Here is a 22,089-nt window from a genome sequence, read left to right as displayed (position 1 = left end):
TTACACTAATCATTTCGTACACACCTCCTACTCCATGTTGAATTTTAGGCTGAGAACTTGTAAGTTTTCTAGATTGGCTCGATTAAAGTGACGTCACGCATTTGTCATTGAGGATGAGAATGCTGCAAAATACCGAATGAAACATAAAAATCGCCGTATAAAAGACAATATTCGACTATTCAACATTATCCATCGTTAGAAACTACCCTAACAAAGAACCTTAAGATTAACGTGACAAATTAATCACTAAAGACTGTGAATAGACAGGAAAAACCGTTTCGATCCATCTGATAAGAGACGTACTGTAAAATCTTTATGAAAGGCGCTTAACTCCTTTTGCGATCAATTTCTCCAACTACAAAATACATCGCATATTCTGCGTAGACCATACAACAGAACAAATCAAACGGACACAAACCCCGATGGGCAGCAGCACGTCATCAGATCTGATAGCAAGTACGGCTGAAGGTAAAATAAAGAGATACTATTCATAAAGGTTTGATAAATTTACACTTCTCATATCTTACACACCTTCTACTCAATGATACATTTTAGGCTGAGAACTTGTAAGTTTTCTAGATTGGCTTGATTATAGTGACGTAACGCATTTGTCACTGAGAATGAGAATGCTGCAAAATGTCGATTGAAACAAAAAAAAAATCGCCGTATAAGACAACTATTCGACTAACTAAAATTATCAATCTTTAGAAACTATCCTAACAAAGAACCTTAAGATAAACATGACAAAATTTATCACTAAAGAATGGGAATAGACAGGAAATAATTTTCGCTCCATATGATAAGAGACGAACTGTAAAATCTTTATGAAAGGCGCTTAACCCCTTTTGCGATCAATTTCTTAAATTACAAAAACACATCGCATATTCTGGGTAGACCATACAACAGAACAAATCGAATGGACACAAACCCCGATGGACAGCAGCACGTCATCAGATCTGATAGCAAGTACGGCTGAAGGTAAAATAAAGAGATACTATTCATAAAGGTTTGATAAATATACACTTCGCATTTCTTACACACCTTCTACTCAATGATAAATTTTAGGCTGAGAACTTGTAAGTTTTCTAGATTGGCTTGATTATAGTGACGTAACGCATATGTCATTGAGAATGAGAATGCTGCAAAATACCGATTGAAACAAAAAAAAAATCGCCGTATAAGACAACTATTCGACTAACTAAAATTATCAATCTTTAGAAACTATCCTAACAAAGAACCTTAAGATAAACATGACAAAATCTATCACAAAAGAATGGGAATAGACAGGAAATAATTTTCGCTCCATCTGATAAGGGACATACTGTAAAATCTTTATGAAAGGCGCTTAATCCCTTTTGCGATCAATTTCTTCAATTACAAAATAAATCGCATATTCTACGTAGACTACACAACAGAACAAAGCGAACAGACACAAACCACGATGGGCAGAAGCACCTCATCAGATCTGATAGCAACTACGACTCAAGGTAAAATGAAAGAAAACAATGTTATTCATAAAAAAATGTTATTCATTTACAATACTCATTTCGTACACGCCTCTTAAGCCATGTTGAATCTTCGGCAGAGAAGTTTTAAGTTTTCTTGATTAGCTTTATTATAGTAACGTTACGCACTTGACATTGAGAATGAGAATGCTGAATGAAAATATCAAATGAAAAAAATGCCGTATTATTAAAAGACAATTATTCCAAAATTTAACATTATTTACCATTTGGAACTATCCTAGAGAACGTTAAGATTAACGGATGACGTAATAACCAGTAAAAACTGTGAATACAGCAGGAAAGACTTTTTCGCTCCATCTGATAAGAGACGTACCGTAAAATCTTTATGAAAGGCGCTTAACCACTTTTACGATCAATTTCTTCAATTAAAAAATTAATCGCATATTCTGGGTAGACCACACAACAGAACAAATCAAACGGACACAAACCCCGATGGGCAGCAGCACGTCATCAGATCTGATAGCAACTACAGCTGAAGGTAAAATAAAGAGAACGAGACTATTTATAAGAAATTGATTTATTTACACTAGTCATTTCCTACACACCTCCTACGTCATGTTGAATCTTTGGCTGAGAAGTTGTAAGTTTTCCTGATTGGCTTGATTTTATTGACGGTAGGCATTTAACATTGAGAGGATAATGCTGTAAAACAGAAATTGAAACAAAAATCGCTTTCTTAATAAGACAGTTCCACTCTTGAACTCTATCCACCTTTAGGATCTACCCTCTAAGAGCATGAAAATTTACGTATGGCATAATTTGTAAAGACTGTGAGTAGAAAGGAAAGAATTTTCATCGCTCCATCAGATAAGGGACATACTGTAAAATCTTTATGAAACGTGCTTATACCCTTTTGCGATCGATTTCTTCAATTACAAAATATATCGCATATTCTGCGTAGACCACACAACAGAACAAAGCAAACAGACAGAAACCCCGATGGGCAGAAGCACCTCATCAGATCTGATAGCAACTACGAGTCAAGGTAAAATGAAAAAAAAAAAACAATTTTTATTCATTAAAAAAAAAATGTTATTAATTTACAATACTAATTTCCAACACACCTCCTACGTCGTGTTGAATCTTCGGCTGAGAAGTTGTCAGTTTTCCTGATTGGCTTGATTCTAGTGACGTTAGGCATTTAACATTGGGATGATAATGCTGTAAAATAGAAATTGAAACAAAAAATCGCTTTCTTAATAAGACAATTCCTCTCTTTAACACTATTAGTCCATGGGCCAAGACCCGAAAAATGGGTTGTTGGTACCATCTTAGGTGGCACAACCTTTTTGGTGTCAGTTTGTTTGTCGGGCATAGATATGCTTATCAAGCTATGATAGCATTTCCAAATGAGTAGCTTAGTCATAATAAATTAATTTCTAACCAATTTGGTCTCGTTTTTATATCCCTATACTTCTGAATCGAAACTAAACCGCTATACAAAGAAGAGCACTGCCTTCTGTATGTCCACAGGTGTTCTGTTGTAAACGCGGTGCGCTTAGTCTTTATTCAAGGCAGCGAAGGGAATATCCAAAGGGTTATGATGTCCACAGCTGTCACGCGGTGCGCTTAGTCTTTATCTAGACCAATATACCGTTATCATATCTAAATTTCCTCATAAAAGGGATTATCTATACTGTTTTTATACTAACCTATCAACAAATACATCAGTTTTAAACAAAAATCACCCTGTTCATTTACAATATCATTCATTATAATGTATCGTAGTGTACCGGTACATTGTTTTTGCATTATCTTATATTGTTGGAGGGAAATAAAGCGACATTGGCGTGGTATCAGCGTTTTCACCGTAGCGTTTTCGCCGGAAAATGATAAATAATTGAAAGATACGGTAAAATTCACGAGGAATTGTTTTTGTTGTTGTTGTTTTTAGATAAAAGGATATACACTGTATCATACGCTTTGGATATTCCCTTCGCCGTCTAGAATAAAGACTAAGTGCTGTAGACATCATAACCTTTGGATATTCCCTTCGCTGCCTTGAATAAAGACTAAGCGCACCGCGTTTACAATATAGAACACCTGTAAACATACCATAGAGCTGCATTTTATTGCTCTATGGAACATACAGAAGACAGTGCTCTTCTTTGTATAGCGGTTAGTTTCGATTCAGAAGTATAGGGATATAACAACGAGACTAAATTGGTTAAAAATTCATTTATGACTAAGCTACTCATTTGGAAATGCTATCATAGCTTGATAAGCATATACTATGCCCGACAAACAAAATGACACCAAAAAGGTTTTGCCACCTCAGATGGTACCAATATCTGGCCTGGCCCATGGACTATATCCACCGTTAGGATCTACCCTCTAAGAGCATTAGAATTTACGTATGGCATAATAATTAGTAAAGACTGTGAGTAGACAGGAAAGAATTTTTATCGCTCCATCACATAAGGGACATACTGTAAAATCTTTCTGAAAGACGGTTATACCATTTTGCGATCAATTTCTTCAATTACAAAATATATCGCATATTCTACGTAGACTACACAACAGAACAAAGCGAACAGACACAAACCCCGATGGGCAGAAGCACCTCATCAGATCTGATAGCAACTACGACTCAAGGTAAAATGAAAGAAAACAATTTTATTCAAAACAATTTTTATTAATTTACAATACTCATTTCGTATTCGCCTCACTTACGCCATGTTGAATCTTCGGCAGAGAAGTTGTAAGTTTTCTTTATTAGCTTGCTTATAGTAACGTTACGCACTTGACATTAAGAATGAGAATGCTGAATGAAAATATCAAATAAAAAAAAAAGATCGCCGTAAAAGACAATTATTACAATATTTAACGTTAGTCACCTTTAGGAACTGCCCTAGAGAACGTTAAGATTAACGGATGACGTAATAACCAGTAAAAACTGTGAATACAGAAAGAAAGACTTTTTCGCTCCATCTAATAAAAGACGTACCGTAAAATATTTATGAAAGGCGCTTTAGCACTTTTGCGATCAATTTCTTCAATTACAAAATAAATCGCATATTCTGCGTAGACCACACAACAGAACAAATCAAACGGACACAAACCCCGATGGGCAGAAGCACCTCATCAGATCTGATAGCAACTACGACTCAAGGTAAAATGAAAGAAAACAATTTCATTCATTAAAAAATGTGATTAATTTACAATATTCATTTCGTACACGCCTCTTACGCCATGTTGAATCGTCGGCAGAGAAGTTGTAAGTTTTCTTTATTAGCTTGATTACAGTAACGTTACGCACTTGACATTAAGAATGAGAATGCTGAATGAAAATATCAAATGAAAAACAAAAAAGATCGCCGTATAAGACAATCATTCCAATACTTAACATTATTCACCTTTAGGAACTACCTTAAAGAACGCTAAGATTAACAGATGACGTAATAATAAGTAAAAACTGTGAATAGGTAGGAAAGACTTTCGCTCCATCTGATAAGAGACGAACTGTAAATTCTTTATGAAAGGCGCTTAACCACTTTTGCGATGAATTTCTTCAATTACAAAATAAATCGCATGTTCTGGGTAGACCACACAACAGAACAAATCGAACAGACACAAACCACGATGGACAGCACCACGTCATCAGATCTGATAGCAACTACGGCTGAAGGTAAAATCAAAAGAACAATACTTTTCATTAGAATTTGAATAATTTACACTACTCATTACATGCACAACTCTTACGACATATAAAATCTTAGGCTGAGAAGTGGTAAGTTTCCTTGATTATCTTGATTATAGGAACGTTGAGCTGTTGTCATTGAGAATGAGAATGCTCCAAAATAACAAATGAAACAAAAAAAATCCTTACAAGACAAATCTTTCACTCTTAAAATTGCCCGTTAGATTGGTTCGATTCTAGTGACGTTAGGCATTAAAAATTGAGAATGAGAATGCTGCAAAATAAGAAATGAAACAATCATCTTATAAGACAATTTTTCCACTCGTTAACATTATTAATCATTAGAATCTACCTTAAAGAACGTTAAGATTAACGTATGACACAATAATCAGTAAAGACTGTGAAGATATATAATTTTTAATAATTTTTTCGCATTATCTGATAAGGAACGTACTGTAAAATCTTTATGAAAGACGCTTAACTGCTTTTGCGATCGATTTCTTCAATTACAAAATTAATCGCATATTCTACGTAGACTACACAACAGAACAAATCGAACAGACACAAACCACGATGGACAGCAGCACGTCATCAGATCTGATAGCAACTACGACTCAAGGTAAAATTACAAGAACAATACAATTCATAAGAATTTGATTAATTTACACTTCTCATTTCGTTCACAACTTTTACTCCACGTTCAATCTTTGGCTGAGAATTTGTAAGTGTTCTTGATTGGCCTGATTATAGTAACGTTATGCACTCGATATTGAGAATGAGACCGCTGCAAAATACCAAATAAAACCAAAAAATCGCCATATAAGACAATTATTCTACTTTTCAACCTTACCAACCGTTAGGAACTACCCTAAAGAACGTTAAGATCAATATGTTGTGACATAATAATCACTGAAGACTAATGTGAATAGACTGGACAGACTTTTTTCGCTCCGTCCGATAAGGGACGTACTGTAGAATCTTTATGAAAGGCGCTTAACCCCCTTTTGCGATCAATTTCTTCAACTACAAAATAAATCGCATATTCTGCGTGGAAGGCACAACAGAACAAATTAAACAGACACAAACCCCGATGGGCAGCAGCACGTCATCAGATCTGATTGAAACTACCGCTGAAGGTAAAATAGAGAGAACATTACTTACCACATTTAAATACTTTATTTCTCCACCTACTTTGTACACATACTCCGTTATGTTGAATCTCCTGCTCAGATGTTGTAAATTTTCTCGATTGACTTGACTATATTATGGCGACTTTCAGCATTGACTCAGAGAATGAGAGTAGGGCCTACTGCGAAATACCAAGTGAAAAATAAAACCCTTGTCTCATAGCCAGTTCATCCACTTTTTAATGGAATCCGCAATTAGGATCTGCATCAAATAATGTTAAGATTAACTTATGACATAAAAAAGTTCAGTAAAGACTGTGAATAGGCTGGAGAGATTCCCTTCGCTCCGTCTGATAAGTGACATACTGTAAAATTCGTTTAACCCTTTTTTTGCGCTCAATTTCTTCAATTACAAAATAAATCGTATATTCTGCGTTTAAGGCACAACAAAACAAATCGCACAGACACAAACCCCGATGGGCAGCAGCACGTCAGATCTGATAGCAACTACGGCTGAAGGTAAAATGAAGAGAACATTACTATCTACATGTATATACTTTATTTTCTCCACCTACTTTGTACACATACTCCGTTATATCGAATCTTTGGCTCAGATGTTGTAAATTTTCTCGATTGACTTGACTATATTATGGCGACATTCAGCATTGACTCAGAGAATGAGAGTACTGCGAAATACCAAGTGAAAAAAAAACCTTGTCTCATAGCCATTTCATCCACTTTTTAATGGAATCCGCAATTAGGATCTGCATCAAAGAACGTTAAGATTAACTTATGACATCAAGTTCAGTAAAGACTGTGAATAGGCTGGAAAGATTCCCTTTGCTCCGTCTGATAAGTGACATACTGTAAAATCTGTATGAAGTCGTTTTACCCCTTTTGCGGTCAATTTCTTCAATTACAAAATAAATCGTATATTCTGCGTTTAAGGCACAACAAAACAAATCGCACTGACACAAACACTGATGGGCAGCAGGACGTCATCAGATCCGATAGCAACTACGGCTGAAGGTAAACTAATAGAGAAAAGAATTCTATCAACAAAATTTACTTGATACTTTACCTATTTCTTACACACTTCCTACGCCCTTCGTCTCACAAGTTTAAGTTTTCTTGATTTCTTTAGTATCGACATTACGATTTCGACATTGAGAATGAAATTGCTGCTGAATATTGAATGAACCTTTAAAACAATTATTCCGCTCTTTAACATTACCCAACGTTAGGATCTACCGTAAAGAGCATTAAGATCAACGTATGACATAACGATACAGGTATACGTACCACAAAGTTACTTCCTAAGGCCTATGCGATCTTTTACATTTCAGATTCAGTTATAAATGAGTCTGTGTTGTGTATGTGTGTCGAACTTTTAAGCATTCGCAAATAATGATACATTATTTCATCAGTTAACAACTGAAAAACAAAGGGAAGTAATAAATATGATTTATCTATCAATACACTTATCAAAAGAACCCCACACCCAAAGAACCCCAAACCTATTTATTCACCTTCCTTCACTGTACGTTTGATTGGAGAGTTAGACCCAAAAAAAATCAGGGTAAATGATAAAAAAATATGTGCGATTTTTTTTTTCATCGAAACAGCAAGAATATTCCTTCTTATGTTAGATCAAGTAAGACTGGAAAAGTTTTAGTTTTCTCTGTCTGATAACTGATTAACTTTGAATTGTGCAAAAATGGTGCTTAACCCGTTCTGAGATATAATAATTCCATTGCAAAACGCAAATTCTTCATAGAAAGCACAACGAAACGAATCGAAGAAACTAAATCCCCGGTGGGAAGCAGTACGACATCAGATTTAATAGCAACTACGGCTGAAAGTAAAATAGAAAAATACTATTTACAAAATTTACTTAATTTACTCCACCAATTTCGTGCATACTCCATATGCCATTGTTATCAAACCGTTCGATCAGAAGGTTTTTTGATTTTTGATTTGTTTTTCTAGATTGGCTAAGCGACATACTGCATTCCACATTGCGAGAAACCAAACGAAAAAAAAAACACCCACAAAACTCGTGTCTTAAGGCATTTTTCCACATATTTATCTAATCCACGTCAAGTACCTACCTTAAAGAACGTTAACAATAACGTATGATATTTATTTAGTAAAGATTTTAAATGATACGTACCACAAAGCCTCGTCTCTAGGCCTATTTGCTATCATATGTTCAAACATTCACACGAATGAGACATTACTTATTTCATCCCCTCATAAGTGAAAATTAAACAAAATTACAAATGATCAATAATCTGCTATCAATAATAATTATACACACTAAAAACTACCCACCACAACCAACCCAACCCCTCATTATTCTCTCTCCTTCACTGTTCCTCTAATTGAACACATAGATCACAAAATCGGAAAACGAATTTACAATAGATGTTCTTGCTCATTTTAGATAATTGGAAGGAAAGCTGCTAAAAGTAGAGACGATGTTAAACAGATATGTGATGCACTTCATTGCAACTTGAAGAGTAGTGTTATATTAGAAGTGAGGTACGACTGGAAAAGTTTCAGTCTGATCTGTTTGATATTGGACATACTTTAAAAATAATGTTTAAAAATGGCGTTACAAGTTACAACTTCCATTTTCCACGTAGAAGGCACAACAGAACATTTGGAACAGACTCACACTCCGCGGGGCAGCAGCACGTCAAGAGATCTGGTAGCAACTACGGCAGACGGTAAAATGGGTAGAACAAGATTTATACCCACAAAAATAATCAAGTTTACACCATGCATTTTATATGCTGCCTACGTCAAATTGAATCTTCGGCTCGGAAGTTTTGATTTTTCGGCATTGGATTGATTACAGTGAGATAACCATATACTATAGAAGGATTTACTCAGTTGTTTCAAAATTCTGGTTATTCTCCCTTTGACACTGTTAAATAAATTATTACCTTTATTCTATTCAAGTACGTCATGCACTTACCTTGTTATGAAGTACATTTTGTTTAATATCTAACATGTAGGTTTTTGTTAACACATTCCGTTGTTGTTATTGTCGTTTACTGTTTACCTGTGGTCATTTTTATGTACTCTTATTTGTTGGTGATGTTACTTTTCGTAATATATTGTGGTATCATCTTCACTTAACAACAGCAGGAATGATCATGAAGGAAAACTATAAACTCCCATGTTTGCCACACTATTTCATACTTGATTGGAGCACTACGTGTCATCATTATTTGGATGTTGATGTTGCCATTGCTTGAAATTACCTTCTTCATGAATCGCATGTTTGTTTGGTTATTTGTTTAAGTTTTTTGTCACTATTTTACATTCAAAAATACTAGAACAACATATATATATATATATACTCCTAGATGGGTCATTTGGAAGACATTTCCATTTGTTTTATATGCAAATTTTAAAATACATGTTCAATGGCAATTTACGCAATGGAGACACGAACATTGTCTCCTTAATGACCAGTTGTCTCCCTAATGAAGACACTTCCCCCCAATATGTCTCCCTAAGGTGCCAACTAGGGATGTATAATATATATATATATATATATATATATATATATATATATACATATATATATATTTCTATAAAGTTTTACTTTGCTCTGTCTGATATCAAATGGAATTAGTTTAAGATGCTCCTAAACAGAGCGTAACCAATTTTGCGATCGAATTCTTCAATTGCAAATCACAAATTCTGCGTAGAAGTCACAACAGAACAAATCGAACGGACACAAACCCCTATGGGCAGCAGCACGTCGTCAGATCTGATAGCAACTACGGCTGAAGGTAAAATAGAGAGAAGAATAATATCCACAAAATTTGCTGAAGTTACTCCGTCCATTTCGTACACATTGCCATTTTGAACCTTTGGCCCAGAAGTTGTAATCTTATTTTTCTAGATTGGCTTAATTATAATGATATTACCCATTCGACATTGAAAATGGGTTTCCTGCAATAGAACAAATAAAATGCTCGCGGTTTACGACAATTCTTTCACCTGTTTAGTAATCCTTCGTAAAGATCTGCCTTACAGAACGTTCACAGATAATATATTGTACTTTGATACGGTGAAGAGTATAAGTAGACATGTATGTACCACAAAGCACCATCCTATGAGGCCTAAACGAGCTTTTACCTTTAAGTTTAATCATTTGCAATGATTCTGTTGTTTCATAAGGTCCAGGACATAAAGATTTTGAAAACTCTTATCATGCTAATATGAATAACTTGTTTATTTAGATATAAATATGCTCATATGATACATATCTGTACAAAAATGAAAATGAAAATAAGCAAACTTTGTATCAAGAAACACCCAATCAACTCAACCCATTATTAATTATTTCCCTTCGCTCTCACTCTAATTGAAGAGTTACGCCACATAGGCAGAACAAAGAAAAATTTATGAAAACATATGTTTGTTTTTTTTTCACTGCAATTTCAAGAAATCTCCTTGATATGTTCCAAGTGAGGTCTGACTGGAAATGTTTTATTTTGCCCTAACTTAAACTTTAAATGATCAACAATTCCGCGTAACCCATTTTGCGATCGAATTCTTAAATTGCAAATTGCATATTCTGCGTAGAAGTCACGACTGAACAAATCGAACAGACACACACTCCGATGGGCAGCAGCACCTCATCAGATCTGATAACAACTGCGGCTGAAGGTAAAATTGAGAGCACATTATTATCCACAAAAGCTCTGAATATTAATTTTCTTCATCAATATTCTACACACTTCTAAAAAGCCAAAAATCTTCGTCTCATATGTTTTTTTGTTTTTTTGTTTTTTTTAGATTTGCTTGATTATAGTGACATTATGCACTAGGCGCTGAGAATTTGATTGCTGCTATATACCAAATTAAAAACTCTCTTCATTAGACAATTATTCCACTTGTTTGTGTACATCACCGTAACCACCATGAGGATCTACTTTGAAGAATGTTAAGAATAACGTATGATATTTTCAAAAAGTGAAGAGTCTTAACGGACTAGTGCGTCCGACAAACCGCGTTCAAAAGCCCATACGATTTTTTTATTTCTCAGATTCCTTATTTATAACAATTCTGTTTTCCCATGGGGTCCCGTACTTACTAGTGCGGAAAGAGCAATATGAATTATTAATATTTTTTCTATAATCGAGTATTTGTAAAGATGATAGACATTTTATCCCCCTAATAAGGAAAAGCTGATAACAATGTAAAGGTAATGATAATTAATCTTTCAATGTAGATATTAACACAAATTCACAGCGAAAGAGTACAAATTCTTAGCATTCATTCTCCTTCACTTTCCCTCTAAGTAAAGAGTTGGATCCAAAAATCGCCAAACGAATTCACTTTATTCTGGTTAATTTGAGATATTTGCAACCGTAGCTTAAAATAATATAAAGAAACCTGATATTTTTCATCGCAATTTCAAGAACATTCCTTGTAATGTCGGAAATAATGTATGACTGGAATTTTTTTTTCGTTTGCTCTGTCTGATAATGGACTTCATATCAAATGCTCAAAAATGGCTCGTTACCCAATTTGCGATTGAATTCTTCAATTGCAAATCGCATATTCTGCGTAGAAGGCACAACAAAACAAATCGAACTGACACAAACCCCGATGGACAGCAGCACGTCATCAGATCTGATAGCAACTACGGCTTACGGTAAATTAGAGAAGACAATTTTACTATTAATAAAATTTACTTAATCTACTCTAAGCATTTCGTATGCCCATATGTCGTCTTAAATATTCGACTCAGAAGATTTGATATTTCTAGATTGGCTTGTATAGCGGCATTATCAGATTGAGTCTTAGTCTGTTATTTCGAAACTGATTATTTGTAACCCTGACATTGTTAAATTTACATTTTCTTTTTAAATATGTCATATACCTATACCCACCTGTGAAGCATTGTGGTTTAATAATCAAACATATAATCTTCTTTCTCTCCCGTTTATGCCAAACATGTAGACCGATGGTAACACATTTCGTTACTGTTGTTGCTGTAGTTACTGTTTACCTGAGTGTGATCATTTTTCATGCTGTGATATTCTTTGGTTGTGATAGCTCTTGTGTGTGTTATCATCTTCATCTAGCACCAGGGATGATCATTATTAAAGCAAAACAATAATCCCTTCCTTAAACCTAATAGTCTCATGTTGCCACACTACTTTACACGTCATTGGGGCGCTGGGTGTCATCTTTATTTTGATGTTGTGGTTGTTGCGTGATAGCACCTTCTCCATCCATTGCATGTTTGCCTGTTTGTTTATCTATCTATCCTCCATTTAACATTGAAAAGTATGAGAACAATATATCAATTATGCATTTATTATTAAAGAAAAATATCAAAATGAAAGGATTCCTGTCAGATTTCTTATGTTAGGATTCTGTTCTCCCATTGGGTCGAGTACATAAAATTGCGGAAAACTACAGTAAGAATGATTTTTATTCAAGCACACACACACACACTCACACATATGATACATATTTTATCCAATCATAACTAAAAACTTATATGATAAAATGACAATGGTTAATGTATTTAAAATTGCCTTTACCCAGACAATCAAACTCCTAATTATTCACTCCACTTCACTGTTCTCTCTACTTGAAATGTTATAGCACAGAATCACAAAACTAATTTACTCTTTAGCCTATTCTTATTAATTTCCGATATTTGTAATTAAAGCTGCTGAAAACAAAGAAAATGTCGCCAATGTATGCAGTAGTTTTTTTTTAAAGAATATTCCTTGTTATGTAGCAAGTGAGGTATGACTGGAAAAGTTTTTCAATTTGCTCTAGTTTTTAATGGACTTACTTTAAAATGTAAAAAAAAAAGCGCCTAACCCATTTTTCAATCGATTTCTTCAATTGCTAATTGCATATTCTACGTAGAAGGCACAACAGAACAGATGGAAGAGACACAAACCACGATTGGCAGCAGTACCACATCAGATCTGATAGCAACTACGGCTGAAGGTAAAATAGAGAAAACGATACTATCCATGAAATTCAATTAATTTACTCCATCCATTTCGTAAGCCATGTTCAATCTTCGTGTCTGAAGATAATTCTTCTACTTATTTATGTAATCCACCATAGGGATCTACTTTATAGAACGTCAAGGATAATGTATGATCAGCGAAACTGGCGATATAACCCTTTGGTGAAATTAGTCTATCTACAGCTGATCCGATTGCGGCAACTTAGGATAAGGACACGGGGAACTATACAAGGAATAGAATCAAAATGGATCAGTATCGATTTGGAAGTATAGGCTCCTAAGATATTCTGGGATATGGCTATTTCCCAAATGATACATCCATACTGTTAGGGATGAACTGAAAGTGACAGAAAGGTCGACAGGGAAAAAAAATACATCCAATACAATTAAGATAATCAAATGAGACTTTGAAATGAAAATGAAATTGTATCATCCAGTCGTATGACGGTGAAAAAAAGTCCCTTAGAATTTGTGTATGTTGATTGAATTCGAACGTTCAAAGTGCAATGTTGTGTTTCCATAAATGAAATTGAAACTGGTATTTGGCACGTAATTTGAGCGTCTATCCAGCTGACGCGAAATTGAATGCCAACTTTGAGCAGTTGAATTGAGTGAATTTCTCTCTAAATTTAATGAAATAAAATCTAGAAGGAATGTCACGAAATTAAATTGAATACTCAAAGAATTCGAATGAACGGTGAGAGTAGAGCAGTGATCAAAATCTCTTGAATTTGAACGCCTTTTCATTAATTCGAATGCAAATCTGATGAAATTGAGCGGGAAAACCTATAATATACATTGAAGAATCTGAACAGGTACGTTAGTGTACGACAAATCCGCGTCATTAGGCCTATACGATCTTTTACTGCCAGTCTGTTTCCTGATCACTGACTGCGATGGAGTGTGCGGAGGAGATGCCAAAAGGGACTGTGCCGGTGAATGTGGTGGAAACGCCGTGCGCGACTGCGCCTTTGTCTGTGAAGGTACGGCTTTCATCAACGAGTGCGAGTGGTGTGTCAACGGAACCACCGGCAGGGACAACAACTTCGGTATCGATAAGTGCGGCTACTGCTGGAATGAAGACGGGGTGGACATCGATTGTAACGGTGACTGCAACGGGACAGCTTTCCGTGATGCCTGTCAAACTTGCGTGGGTAAGCTAAAGTAAAGTCCGTTTTAAACTCCTGTACAGTGACGCCTGTACAGTGACAGGGCGATCGATAACGGGCCGTGAACGATCGCCCCGTCACTGTACAGGCATGCTAACCTGGAAACATTAAACTGCACAATACTTGAATATGAGACCATTCTGAAGCAAATAATTTTCACACAACAATAGATATTATAATGTACTCTTAAATGAATCCCACGAGGATTGGAACAATCATCCCCAGCATTCCCACTGATTCCCACTGATCAGTTAATAGCCATCCCCTTTAAAGGGTTTTAGAAAAAAAAAAAGTGGTTAGTGGCTGGTTTTGAAAGTGAATAATGCCTTGATTCCCCCCCCCCCCCCCCCAAAAAAAAAAAAAAAAAAAAGACAAACTAGATGTGAACTTCTATCCTGTCGGGTAGAATCGTTGCCATTCAACATTTTTTTTTTCCTCGACATGTCGTTCGCAATATGTCTTAAAGGAGATCTCCGGATGATTTTCAGACTTTTACATATAACATGAGCAACTATAAATTGGTTATATTGAGTAGTTAGTTTCAGAATTTGTAGTGATTGGGATGAGGAATAGGAGTGTTTTCAAAATTTATAACAAATCACAATGATCAAGGATGATGACATGGCAGTCTCACTACAAGAATGCATGAGTAGGGGCTCAAGGAAGCAGAACAAAAGAAGAGGGCATACATACAATGTAGCTTCTACACAGGTGAACGTGTTAAGCACATGGTATTGTGATGGAATTACATCGCTACATTTCTGAATATGTGAGGCTCCTATGTCATCAACTTTGTTCAGTGTAATTTGTTTTCGGGGTTTTTGAGTATTGATTTCTCTGCTCAAGGACCACACTAAGATCCACAATGGAGCTTTTGATTTATGTACTACAGGGTGTGAAATTATGAAAATTGTCTGGAATTCCCTTTTATTAACTCAGAGTGCTTGTAAAAAAAAATAAAAAAAAATCATAAAGCATCTCTGCTTTCGACAGTAAAGAGAACCAAGTGTGATGTCATACCTATTCATCACCATGGAAACTGGTTCTCGGCAACCTCACCTGGCCGCAGTGTTTATGCATGCACCTAGTTATAACCCCGGCTATAACAAAAGATCGTGACATCATCACTTTGCTACTCTATTCAGAATATAGGTTAAACGGGACAACATAATAATATTAGTCCATGGGCCAGGCCAGAGATTGGTACCACCTGGTGCCATTTGGTGCCATTTTGTTTGTCGGGCATAGATATGCTTGTCAAGCTATGATAGCATTTCCAAACGAGTAGCTTAGTCATAATAAATTATTTTTTTAACCAATTTAGTCTCGTTGTTATATCCCTTTACTTCTGAATCGAAACTAACCGCTATACAAAGCAGAACACTGTTTTCTGTATGTTCCATAGAGCTGTAAAATGCAGCTCTATGGTATGTTCACAGGTGTTCTGTTGTAAACGCGATGCGCTTAGTCTTTATTCAAGGCAGCGAAGGGAATATCCAAAGGTTATGATGTCCACAGCGCTTAGTCTTTATTCTAGACGGCGAAGAGAATATCCAAAGCTTATGATACAGTGTATATCCTTTTATCTAAAAACAACAACAACCAAAAAAGCAATTCCTCGTGAATTTTACCGTATTTTTAAACTATTTATTGTTTAAAACTGATTTATTTGTTGAGAGGGTAGTATAAAAACAGTATAGATAATCCCTTTTATGAGGAACTTTAGATATGATAACGGTACATTGGTCTAGATAAAGACTAAGCGCACCGCGTGACAGCTGTGGACATCATAACCCTTTGGATATTCCCCTCGCTGCCTTGAATAAAGACTAAGCGCATCACGTTTTAATACAACAGAACACCTGTGGACATACGGAAGACACTGCTCTTCTTTGTATAGCGGTTAGTTTCGATTCAGAAGTATAGGGATATAAAAACGAGACCAAATTGGTTAAAAAAATCATTTATTATGACTAAGCTATACTCATTTGGAAATGCTATCATAGCTTGATAAGCATATCTATGCCCGACAAACAAACTGACACCAAAAAGGTTTTACCACCTCAGGTGGTACCAACAACCCATTTTTCGGGTCTTGGCCCATGGACTAAATGTGTAGTACGGACAGATTCCTCAGATCACAATACAAGCGTTGCACTATATGACTCTGACCATGGATACATAATTGATGCTTTCAATATGGCAAAGACTGATCATTCTTACTGTGATGACGATTCGCATAGAAACCATGTCAGGAGAATTCTTCATTCCAGTAATCTTCATTCGTCAAGCACATCAGTCTTAAGTTTGACATGCGCTCCGTACACGCCAGTTTTGACAGCACAACATGCAGGCGTTAAAAGGCGAGGGACGATTCGCGGTGGAGGATTTTGTTCACGCCCAAACACAATTTTCAAAAAAGGAGAAAATCCATGGCACTGAAATAGCCATATAAAGGCCTAATATGAAACAAGTACACTTTCCCATTTAGGAAAAGTTGACGAATAGAGAGTATCATCTTATAACAATGTTTACACTATGGGTGCTCCCTTGTCAGATGTTGTGATGTCGCTCATCATTTCGGTTACCATATCCTATATCAGATGATGCGCGCTTTGATGACTTGTTTCTATTCATATCGTCAGTAACTCCCCCCACCCCCCCCCCCCAAAAAAAAGAAGTGTACAGTTTTATGTTTTTATCGTATGTATTTAGTTAACTGCAAGTTATAGATTACAACCTATATATTGCAGTTCACTCCATACATACGATAAATGAAGCATTGGTATCATAGGCCATATCGTGCCTATGAGAACGTCAATCACACACACACAGACACACACACACACACACACACAATTAAGAGGTGCAGTGAAATTCGGAACATCCTCCCTGATGCCTCCCACCCCCTCCATCTAATTTCCTTTCAGAATGTATTTCCCAGTCGTTACAGAATGGAACTAAAATCACGAAAAACAACGGAAATGTCGACTTGGTCAAAAAAAAAAAGAGGAGTTGTCGTCTATTTTGTATTCCTTACTTTATAAAAAGATCTCTCATGACGGAGTGGAAAAAATGTGAAGATCTGGATAGGTGCTTTCTTGCAGAGTTTCTTAATTTGCAATCCATGCATGCGATCCTTCGGATGCTGTTCAAGAGGTCTATTGCTATCACTATGGCTATATGGCAACGATATGTAACTTGAAAAGCGAAACCTATTGATATTTACATAATTTCAGGAAGCCCAGTCAAACATTCCATCAGCAGATTAGATAATTTCTATCTTTTGCAATATCTCTAACACCAAAGACAAATATCAGACAATGATTGATATTTGCTGTAATTAAAGTCTTATTGGAATGAATAATTGTTATAAAATCACGTAACGTCGATTTTCCGGCTTTTCTACAGGTGGCGCCACGGGGTTGGCGGTCAATGCGAGCGCCGACATGTTGGACTGTCGCGGGGTGTGCAACGGGATGTGGGTGGAAAACGACTGCGGTGAATGCGTAATGCCCGATGAGTTTGGTAACATCTTCTCTACAAAGGACTGCCATGGCGACTGTAATGGCTGTGAGTTTGAATCCGCTCCTGGCTGCAGGGGATAATATCATGCCAATATTGCTTTTAGTAAACTCGGCAATCAGAATTATTCTTATTGCGTCTTAACTCTCTTAGAGCTGTTCCTGCCTGTTTTGTTTCAACTGAAATTCTATAATGTTAAGATCTATTCCATGCGCAGTAATGAATATATCGTATGATTGACTTGATGGAAAATGTTTCTAAATCGCATTAATCATTTTTATCCGCTACTCCTTCTCAATGCCATCCAATCCTTGATCCTTTTTCTGATGTGTTATACTATAACTGTCAGAGGTTCAAAATCTTGAATCTGTCATTGTCTTTTGTTGCAACTGTATTTTTCATAATTCGCACATAGGGCCTCCTTGCCAATCATAATACCATGTGTAGACATGTGACTTGACGAGGGATTTATTGTTGAGGACAGTTCGTACTTTTATTTTCATTCCTCCTGTTTGGAGAACATATTGGAATGCGCTGCTTAGGAACTAGAATTATCCATTCGATTTTGTTGTTCTTCTTCTTGTAGCTGTTTTGTGGTACAGTATGATTAATATGTTGATCAGAATAGTACATTCGACTCTATATGATAGATACGACGCTCATCAGCGTTTGTTTCAGAAGCTACAATCCTGCATAAAAAAAGTATATTGTTCTATGGAAACGCATTCCACTTATATTACATTGAACATCACTGGACCTGCGTCTGTGCAGAGAGGGACGAGGAAATGAGATTTGAAATGACAGGGCTATTAAACAGCAGACCTATTTGACTTACCTCGCCACAATCGACATTTCAAATATAGCCTCTCTTTGATTATTGCGAAAAGCGAAATTAATTTCGCTCGTCCTCGATCTCGTTAACACAGTATCGTTCACATGGCAATGTCAATTGGTCCTTGGATGATCGGCCATTGTAGCGTAAATATCGAATTTTGAACGTGTCTCCTTCCCGTGTTTTCCTTCTTTCTCTCTTTCAATTCTCCTGCTCTTCATCACTTTCTTTGTTTCTTTTGGCTTTCTTTTTTCTGTCTTTCTTCTCTTTCCTTCTTCATTTCGTTCTGTCTTGTCCTTGTAATGACCCTTATTTTCCTTTCTTCTTCTCTATTTTTCGCTTTCTCGCCTCCTTATTTTTTTTTTGCTCTATGTCGTTTAATTTCAAATATTCATTCTTCTTTTTTTTCTGTGTTCCTTTCCTTCCTTATTTTCTTCTTCTCTGTATTTCTTTCTTTCTTTCTTTTTCCTTTTCTTACCTATACTTCGCTCCTTCCTTTTTTTTTCTTTCGTTCATTCCTTCATTCTTGCTGTCAGTTGCTGAGATCAATGAATGTGGATACTGCACTGGCGGAAATACTAGTCTCGACGCTACCACGGGTTTCTCCGATTGTGGGGTTTGCAATACATCATCCGAAGCGGATGTTTGCCTCGGGTGTGACGGAGTGGCATACAGGTCAGTTGGATGTTGGGGAGGGCAGATATTCTCTTTGGAGATAGGTTTTAATCAGTGTTGTAATATTGCTTCAAAAATATTAAAGGAATGGTGTAGTATTATTGATGTAGATGAGGATTGGCCTTATACCTTTTTGCGAGATACCAAAAAACAACTTATGAAATAGCACGGCGCATACTATTCTAAGAGGAATTCAAAGTTTTGGATGATAATCGGTTCTGGAATGGATGAGACGTCCAAAAACAAAGTAAAACAAAGCAATCATAATTAAAGGTGGATCCCACATTTTATCACGATCGCTCAATTTTTGATATCTCGGCCATTTCAAAAGCAATTACATGTTTCTTTCATATTTCATAGGAGCTTTTTCATTATCTCAACAAAGATATTAGAATCCTGAAGTTAGGTCTTAACCAGTAGGGCCTACTTTATAATCCTTTTAAACATATTTTCCATTTCCTCCCAAGAGGACATTCCCATAATACTGGACATCAACGCCATTGGGGCATAATCATTATAGTTTAATAGTCAAGGTCTCGAAATTCAGTTAAAATGTCTATAGAATTTGACCCTGGTCGCAGATTCACAAGACAATGAGAAAAGAGTTAAAGGCAGAAAATTTACTTTCATTGGTATTTGTTGGTATCGTATGATGCACCACATGCACCCAGCGATATGAAATAACACTTTTAGTTCGTCATTTTTTTTTTTCATATTTTCTAAATTAGCAAGACGCAAAAAGATCCGATTCGGCTCGATTTCGGTATTTTGTTTAACAAACCAAGGTTTTCGAAGCAAAAGCTATGCTATTTCTGCTTTGGGTAATAGAAATTATGTTTTATTCCTCGCTGTTCTATCATATTGCTTCAAAAGTTAAGTTCCGGTCAAACTCAAAACAATTCACGTTAAGTGTATACAAGTAAACCCGCATGTCAAGTAGCTTGCTTTTTATTTTGCGCAAATTATACAAGAAAGTTGCACATTTTAACATTTTATTTGAAGCACTTGTGCAAAAAGAAGATTATCATAGATAAGTCAAAATGACGTGTTATTACTCTGTTTGTTTTACTTTATTCTTTCCAGTGGTAAAGTTTTCGATGCCTGCTCAGTGTGTGATGGCAATGGGAACACATGTTTTACGGTTGACGAACTTTCCCCAACAATAATCCCGGCTTACACCAACTACCAGGTACACAATGACGTCTAATTCTATCATTATTGAATCATTCCTAAAGGTGTAAGAGATATTCCTATTTCTTGAGAATACTTATTTCGTTCACGATGAAAAGAACAGCACCTTTTCATGGACGTCAACCTCAAGAGTATGAAAAAAAGTAAGGGACACAAGTTAAACTAAAACACGAAACGAAACATGAGGCTATAAGAACATTATAAAGTAAGTTTTTTTCCTGTGCATGAAACAGTTGGGTTATAGGTTTGTCGCATTTGCATATCAAAAGGCAAATGGTGATTAACTTCTTTTAAGACTCCCATTGATATTAAAGACCAAAGCTTTGCTTGATGTTTTTTTAAGGTGATATTTTGTCAATTAGATTCTTGAGGAAATAAACAAAAATACCAAAAACAAATTTTTAATCATTTGTAAAAATAAATTATTATAGATTCTATACCATCAACATGATTTTTGTTGATAAATACTATCAATGGTTGTGGAGAATGGACTGTTTGATCTCAATCGATTTGATGAAGTCAACTTGAATATGAAATCATACTTCAAGCGGTATAGTTTTATACCCGTCCCATTACGTCTATTCCCCTGTTCCATGATTTATGTCGGTGCTTTACGAAAATGTTCCCCCCTATAACACATTAGAGAAATTGTTGTAAAGGAGAAATCAAGCTGATTTTCAGACTTTTGAACATTTTGCATTTGAACAACTGGATACATTGGTTATACTGAGTACAGAGTTTCAGAATTTATAATAATTAGATAATGAATAAGAATGTTTCCAAAATTTAGAACACATCTCAGTGAACAAGGATGATGACATAGTAGCTTCACCGCAAGAATGTATGAGTGCTACAGGGGCTTAAGGAAGCATAGGCCTTACAAAAGAAGAAAGCATGCATTCATTCTATGCAGGTGACCTTGTACACTGTATGTACAGTGAACATAATTGTCTGCGCATTCTTGATTAGAAAGATGATCTAGAAAAATGATATATGTCATACCACAATGCGGAATGATATGTATTATATAAAGCATGTCTCTTTCCTTACCAAGATCCGTCTCCGAGGCGCCGGTTTCCAGAATGCCATGACAGCCCGGTGTGTGTACTTCAATGCTTCGAACACAAACCAGCAAATCGGTGATGCTGTAGATATATCTGACCTCGATCAAGATACGATGTTCTTCAACTGCACTGCCAACCTCCCTGAAGGTGAGATCAAGGTCATACTCTCTACCCCCTCATCGCGGAAACACTGCGCCCTCTGGAGATATTTAAAAAAATCTGATCGCAGCACAAATTAATTCCATTCTTGTTTATTTGAGAAAATGGGAATTAAAGCTGCTTCAAAAGAATGGAAATAAAATCAAACTATGGA

At 35.9% G+C, this 22,089-nt stretch overlaps 1 protein-coding gene across 1 annotated transcript in view; it reads left to right on the top strand.

Moving 5' to 3' along the window:
• The window catches only part of LOC139744525 (uncharacterized), a 47,526-nt gene that overhangs the window by 12,793 nt on the left and 12,644 nt on the right, over window positions 1-22,089 (top strand). Inside the window, exons 2-7 of the mRNA XM_071654957.1 lie at window positions 13,212-13,295; window positions 14,193-14,474; window positions 17,901-18,062; window positions 19,383-19,521; window positions 20,605-20,710; window positions 21,767-21,923. Of these exons, the coding sequence (XP_071511058.1) occupies window positions 13,212-13,295; window positions 14,193-14,474; window positions 17,901-18,062; window positions 19,383-19,521; window positions 20,605-20,710; window positions 21,767-21,923 (930 nt within the window). The remainder of the gene's footprint in view (window positions 1-13,211; window positions 13,296-14,192; window positions 14,475-17,900; window positions 18,063-19,382; window positions 19,522-20,604; window positions 20,711-21,766; window positions 21,924-22,089) is intronic.

This window comes from Diadema antillarum, unplaced genomic scaffold (genome assembly GCF_040938485.1).
Source record: "Diadema antillarum isolate AM-2024a unplaced genomic scaffold, OU_Dant_1.0 seq00001186_RagTag, whole genome shotgun sequence".
In the NCBI taxonomy this organism is placed as follows: Eukaryota; Metazoa; Echinodermata; class Echinoidea; order Diadematoida; family Diadematidae; genus Diadema; species Diadema antillarum.
The sequence above is the reverse complement of the archived record's forward strand: the minus strand, read 5'-3'. Positions and strand labels throughout refer to the sequence as shown.